The sequence below is a fragment of the Cebus imitator genome, unplaced genomic scaffold (assembly GCF_001604975.1).
Source record: "Cebus imitator isolate Cc_AM_T3 unplaced genomic scaffold, Cebus_imitator-1.0 Scaffold0, whole genome shotgun sequence".
Classification (NCBI taxonomy): Eukaryota; Metazoa; Chordata; class Mammalia; order Primates; family Cebidae; genus Cebus; species Cebus imitator.
In genome coordinates, this window is record NW_016107315.1 from 6,320,332 (window position 1) to 6,327,249 (window position 6,918).

Here is a 6,918-nt window from a genome sequence, read left to right on the forward strand (position 1 = left end):
AAGAGTCCATGAACAAAGATGGCCAAGACAGCAGAGTAGAGAAAATACAAGCACAAAGAGCTGTTTGCAGATCAGAGCCAAGGGAAGAAATCAGAGCACTGCCTGTAGAAAAGAACCAGAAGAGAAAGAATCTAAAAATTAAACAAAAGGGCAACAGGGGAGATGGAGAAGAGACACAGAGAAAGCGGACTGTTACAGTTTGGGTGTCTGTCCCCTCCACATCTCATGCTGAAATATGATCCCCAATGACAAAGTGTGAAGCGTTTGGGTCACGGGGGCAGATTCCTCATGAATGGCTTGATGCCCTCCCCACAGTAATGAAAAAGTTCTTGCCCTGTTAGTTCACACAAAAGCTAGTTGTTTAAATGACCCTGGCTTCTCTCTCACTGTGTGACACACCAGCTCCCCTTCCCTTCCACCGTGACTTCCTGAGGCCTCATCAGAAGCCAAGCAGATGCTGGCACCAGGTTTCTTGTAGTCTGCAAAACTGTGAGACAAACCTCTTTTTTTTTTTTTTTTAAATAAATTACCCAGTTTCATGTATTCCATTATAGCAATTAACTATTATAGGAACAGAGAAAAGAAATGGGTATTATGGGGGCCCAGAAAAGCAAGAGGGACCTTCCTCTTCAAATAGAGGAAAGAGGAACAGTAAAAGCCTCGAGACCATGAATAGAAGAGAAGTTGAGGGAATATGCAGCCTATGGCTTTTTCTTGTCACAGCAGAGATGAAGACTTAGGAATCTGGCCAGGTGCCGTGTTCACACCTGCAATCCCAGCACTGAGGGAAGCTGAGGTGGGAGGATTGCTTGAGACCAGGAGTTTGAGACCAGCCTGGGCAATAGGAAAAAACCCCATCTCTATAAAAAATACAAAAAAATTAGCCAGGCATGGTAGTACAGGCCTGTAGTCCCAGCTACTGGGGAGGTTGAGATGGGAAGATGGCTTGAGCCTGGGAGGTCGAGGCTGCAGTGAGCCATGACAATGCCACTGCACTCCAGCCTGGGCAACAGAGCAAGACCCTGTATCAAAAAAAATTAGAGCGGACATGGTGCCGCATGTCTGTAGTCCCAGCACTTTGGGAGGTGGAGGCAAAAGGACTGTTTGAGGCCAGGAGTTTGAGATCAATCTGAGCAACACAGCAAGACCTCATCTCTACTAAAAATAAAAATATTTTTAGAAATTAAAAAAAACAAGATTGGACTACATGGCTATAGAGAAAAACCTACAGGAAATGAGAAAAAAAAACAGAAACCAACACAAAAATACATCCATCATGCTATATATAGGAAGTTTTTCATAAAGTGGTTCCTCTCTGTAGTTTTTTTATTTTTCCTCCATGATGAAGCCTTTTTTATTTTTTATTTATTTATTTTTATTGCATTTTAGGTTTGGCCTCTCTGTAGTTTTTAAAACCACAGCAAACAGACTGGGTGGTTTTTAAAACCACAGCAAATAGATTACAAACTCATGCCTGTAATCCTAACACTTTGGGAGGCCGAGGCAGGCAGATCACTTGAGGTCAGGAGTTCAAGACCAGCCTGGCCAACAGGATGAAACCCTTGTCTCTACTAAAAACACAAAAATTAGCCAGGCATGGTGGTGGGCACTTGTAATCCCAGCTACCTGGGAGCCTGAGACACGAGAATCACTTGAACCTGGGAGGTGGAGGTTGCAGTAAGACAAGATCACACCACTGCACTCCAGCCTGGGCAACTGAGCAAGACTGTCTCAAAACAAAACACAGAAAACAGATAAAGCTATATATATATATATATATACACACACACACACATATATATGAAGTTATATACTGTGTTTGTGTGTAAATATAATTTTTTCGCCTCATTGGCTGAACAGCAAGAAAGGAAACAAGGAAGTAGGAAGGGCTAAGGACAGGTGAGTGATAGAACACTATGCCAACCTCTACCAATAAGAACAAAGAGCAAGGAGTTTCCCAGGAGGAAGGTCTGCATGGCTTTCACTGAGGGAGGGTCACCTTGAACAGCTGGCAGGCCGCAGCTGCAGCCTGCCGCTCAGCATCAATCTTCTTGCTGCCATAGCCTTCTACCTCCACGCTCTTGGGCCACTTTATGTGCAGTGTGACTTTCTGGGGAAGAGAAGAGAGAATCAGAACTCTTGCCACTCCAGACTACAGAGTTGTTGCAAATCACATGGAGAATAAACAGCTGTGGACCTCACAACAGCAAGAGGCTAGGCTCAGAGTTGAGAGCAGAAGACAGAACCTCAATCCCATTATTAACTCCTTAAAGGCTCTAACCCTCCCACCATGAAACCATTTGTTCTACCCCAAGCTGTTTTGCTTCTCCAAGGTACCATGTTCTAGCCAGAGGCCAAGCTGGGATCCATCTTTATTACAAAAATTGCTGGGGGACAGGGTCTCACTCTATTGCCCAGGCTGGAGTGCAGTGGTGCAATCACAGCTCACTGTAGCCTCAACCTCCTAGGCTCAACCAATCCTCTCATCTCAGCTTCCCTAGTAGCTGGGACTACAGGCCTGCACCATAATGCCTGGCTAATTTTTTTTTTTATTTTATAGAAATGGGGTCCCACTATGTTGCCCAGGCTGGTCTTAAAACCCCGGGCCCAAGGAATCCTCCCTACTCAGCCTCCCAAAGTGCTGGAATTACAGCCATAAACCACCACACCCAGGCCCCATTTTTATCTTTAAAAATCATCCAGGCTGACAGCAGTGGTGGCTCCCAGCATTTTGGGAGGCTGAGGAGGGGGGATCCCTTGAGCCAAGGGGTTTGAGACCACCCTATGCAACATAGCAAGAATCCATCCCTACAAAAAATACAAAAAATTAGCTGAGTGAGGTGGTACCTGCCTGCAGTCCCAGCTACTCTGGAGGCTGAGGCAGGAGGATCACTTGATCCCAGGAGTTTGAGGTTACTGTGAGTTACGACTGCACCACTGCACTCCGGCCTGAGTGACAGAGAGGCTCTGATTCTGTCTCTACAAAAATAAATAAAATAAATGTTAAATCATTCAAAATGGTTTGTCTGCATGCTTCTATAGTTCAAGAATGTATAGGACTCTAAGGGCGAGAATTCTCATCATCAACTCTAACCCTCCACAGTCCTTAGTTGATGGGGAACAAAAACCAAGGATCAGTGTAGGGGCCTGTCTTAGACAAGATGGTGCCTCATTTGCCCTGTGTTCCACTTCCCTAATGCAGGCATGTGTATTCTGGTTGTTCGTCAAACCTAGCTTTGCTGTGAGTATCTGCTGAACATTTTAATTCAGGAAACCCATTCTATGGCCTCCTTGACAAAGAAACCTAAGAGAAAAAGGACAAACAGCCTCCTTTCTCAGTCATATCAGTGTTTTTCCTTGCCAGCAGCAGAGTTACCTTTTTCTTCGGTCCATTTGTGTGCACGTAGACTAGTTTGTCTTTTGCATGTGAGATGCCAAGGGCTCTTCCAATCACACTGTTGAGAAGATTTTTGGGCTGTGGGAACTCTTTTAATAGGTCCCTAGAAGCTAAGAAAATAAGAACAAAAGCATTACAGTTGTTCTTTTTCTTTTAAAAACTCCATGGGGCAACCCTGGGCTGGATTCTGAGGATGTTGGCTCGTGACCCCAAACCACCCAGGAGCACCTTGAAAAACGAAGGAGGAATGACTTCAGGGTTTACAGGGGAGAGTGGGGCAAGACCCACTTGAATAACTCACTCCAATAACCATCTTTTGAAGGAAAAGGGCTAATGACCCACACACCACAGAAGGGAATCTACCAGCATCCTCTTCCCCGCCCAATCTCCTTATTTCATACATCAGCTACAGAAGCCTGGTTGGTTAATAAACCCTCCTAGTCTGATGTCTGAAAGAAGGTACTAAACAAACAACCAAACAAACAAAAAATACAAAAACAAAAATCCACCACACACACAAACTGGAGATCAAGACAATGCAAGGCCCCTCCTAAAATAAGACACACAGAAGAGAGGCCTGGCGGCATGTATCTCAAGTGATGAGACCCAGACGCTAAATACCAGACCCCAGCTCTCAAGTATACCTAAGCACACTGCAAAAGGCTTCCACAGAGCCAAACTATGTGTGGGGACTGATTAAAGACCTTTACAGCTGGTCACAGTGGCTCATGCCTGTAATCCTAGCACTTTGGGAGGCTGAGGCAGGCAGATTACCTGAGGTCAGGATTTCAAGACCAGCCTGACCAACAGGGTGAAACCACCATCTCTACTAAAAATACAAAAATTAGCTGGGTGTCGTGGCTAACACCTGTAATCCCAGCGACTCAGGAGGCTGAGGCAGGAGAATCACTTGAACCCAGGAGGCAGAGATTGCAGTGAGCCAAGATCGTGCCATTGCACTCCAGCCTCAGGAAAACCCCGTCTCAAAAAAAAATTTTTTTTTAATTAATTTAAAAAGACCTCCACATCTGAGCAGGAATAAGTTATTCCTCCTCCAAGTTCTCTGGAATCATAGGGAAAACTGATGCATCAGATACCATGAGAGGTGCCTTGCTTCTTTTTACTTGTTTTTTCGGATCAATCCCAGAGCAGAAATGGGTCAGATGTCTACTCACTCAGAGGAAGCTTGTACCAGACACAAGGCTTAACCAGGTCATGAAGAGGTCTGCTAGGAACATGGGGGTCCATATTCTCCACTCTAGTCTCTGGCAGCTCCAAAAGGGGCACTACATATGCACATGTGCACCTGCATGTACACTGATCACCTGGGGAGCTTTTTCACCGCATGGGCATCCAGCTCCCCACAGGGCACCTAAGAATGGCAGCGATGTTGGAGGAGGCTCTTTATTTTGAAAAAATGCCTCCAGGCCGGGCACGGTGGCTCAAGCCTGTAATCCCAGCACTTTGGGAGGCCAAGGCGGGTGGATCACAAGGTCAAGAGATCAAGACCATCCTGGTCAACATGGTGAAACCCCGTCTCTACTAAAAATACAAAAAATCAGCTGGGCATGGTGGCACGTGTCTGTAATCCCAGCTACTCAGGAGGCTGAGGCAGGAGAATTGCCTGAACCCAGGAGGCGGAGGTTGCGGTGAGCCGAGATCGTGCCATTGCACTCCAGCCTGGGTAACAAGAGTGAAACTCCGTCTCAAAAAAAAAAAAAAAAAAAAAAAAAAAAAAAAAAAAAAAAAAAAAAAAAAAAAAAAAGAAAAAAGAAAAAATGCCTCCAAGCATTCTGATGTAACTCTGCTGCTGGTTTGAGATTGTTTCCTTGGAACAGAGTCCTGTATCAAGTGGCCAGGATGGAGAACACCTGGTCCTGTCTCCATCTAAGCGGTAACTTGTAAAGCAACTAAGATTCAAGCAATTAAGAAACCATATATAGGCTGGGTGCGATGGCTCACGCCTATAATCCTAGCACTTTGGGAAGCCAAGGTGGGTCGATCACCTGAGGTCAGGAGTTCAAGACCACCCTGGCCATAATGGAGAAACCCCATCTTTAAAAAAAAAAAAGAAACCAGCCGGGCGTGGTGGCTCACGCCTGTAATCCAAGCATTTTGGAGGCCAAGGCGGGTGGATCACCTGAGGTCGGGAGTTCAAGACCAGCCTGACCAACATGGTGAAACCCTGTCTTAAAGAAAAAAAGAAAGAAAGAAAGAAAGAAACCATATATAAGTGGACTTACGGGGACTGGTCACAGAGGGACCTAACTCTGAATAGCCTACTAGACCTACTGGTTTAACAACAGAGATGCACTGAGAGCCCCCCTTCAGCTCTGTAAGGTTGGTGGAGACTGGCGTTCTCTACCCATCTTTGATGCTTTCGCCAGCTTTATTCTCTGCACTATTCGGGAGGCACAAAGCTGGAGTCCACCAGAGCAGTCATTCTGTCTCTATTTGAGATTCTGATGTATCAGGAGTATTTTGGGCGATTTCTCACACTGGTGAAGGCATGCTTATCCCTAGAAGCTCTAGCCCTTGGCTACTCATCCTGGCAGGAGCTGGACTTTTACTCGTTTTCCCCACTCTCTCTCGGTCTCGCGCTTCTCAACTATTCTTGCCAGTAGCAGGTCTCTAAGGCTCCATTGGGGTCTGTGCCACGCTAAGCTTTACAAACAGCAGGGCGGCGGCCCGCCGGCGGATGGCGAACTTGGCCGCTATGAAAGAGAGGACCCCCGGCCGCTAGGCCGGGTTTCGGCCCGCGCCCCTAGGGCTGCCATCCCAGGAGTCAAGGGCGTAGCCGCCCACCCTCGCTGCTGCCCTCACCGTTCACCATAGTTCCGTCGCCTTCCCCAGGCCCGCCGGGGGCCATCCCTGACTCGGCCTCGGTGGCCTCCTTGGTGCAGTCGGAGGAGGCGCAGCTTGACGAGAAGCCGCGCGAGCGACCCTGTGGTCCAACAGAACGGGGACCCAGCGGCCGCAGGCGCGGAGAGACGCCGGCGACCAGCGCCATGAGCCTCTTGGCGGCCGCCATCGTGTTCCCGCCGACCCCCGCGGCCTGTGTGCTGAAGAGACCGGGCGAAAAGAACGGGAGTGGCCGGCCCGAGCTCTGCGCGCCCCCTGCCGGCCGGGCGGACCCACGGCCGAGCCCAGATGAGGGCATCCGCAGCCCGCCCTAGCTCACTACAGCCCTGAGCCTCCAGCAGGAGGGCTCGGCGCGGCCCAGGGCTTGGACCCTGCCGAGCTCACTCTCCGGCAAATCTAAACGGGCAGTCATGTGGATTGGAGGCAGGAAGACTGAATGGAGCTTTTGGGGAGAAAATAATGTTAGGCCTGAGCTCAATGTCATATAAGGAAGCGAAGTTAGTTCCCTACCAATTGTTCGTATCTCTCAACTTTCAGCATGCTTCTAGCAAATCGGCAGCCCCATTTTTTTTTTTTTTTTTGAGATGGAGTCTCGCTGTGTTGCTCAGGCTGGAGTGCACTGGCTAGATCTCGGCTCACTGCAACCTCTGCCTCCTGGA

The 6,918-nt window shown here is 48.0% G+C and overlaps 1 protein-coding gene across 7 annotated transcripts in view; it reads right to left on the bottom strand.

The window, feature by feature from the left end:
• The window catches only part of DHX30 (DExH-box helicase 30), a 61,559-nt gene that overhangs the window by 21,667 nt on the left and 32,974 nt on the right, over window positions 1–6,918 (bottom strand). For 6 of the 7 annotated variants that reach the window (XM_017518063.2, XM_037729375.1, XM_017518008.2 and 3 more), the window contains 2 exons: window positions 3,377–3,507; window positions 2,000–2,110 (listed from right to left, as the gene is read on the bottom strand). In XM_017518063.2, coding sequence (XP_017373552.1) covers window positions 2,000–2,110; window positions 3,377–3,507 — 242 coding nt within the window. Of the gene's footprint in view, window positions 1–1,999; window positions 2,111–3,376; window positions 3,508–6,220; window positions 6,573–6,918 lie in introns of those variants that run through there. The other variant, XM_017517905.1, reaches the window with a different exon arrangement.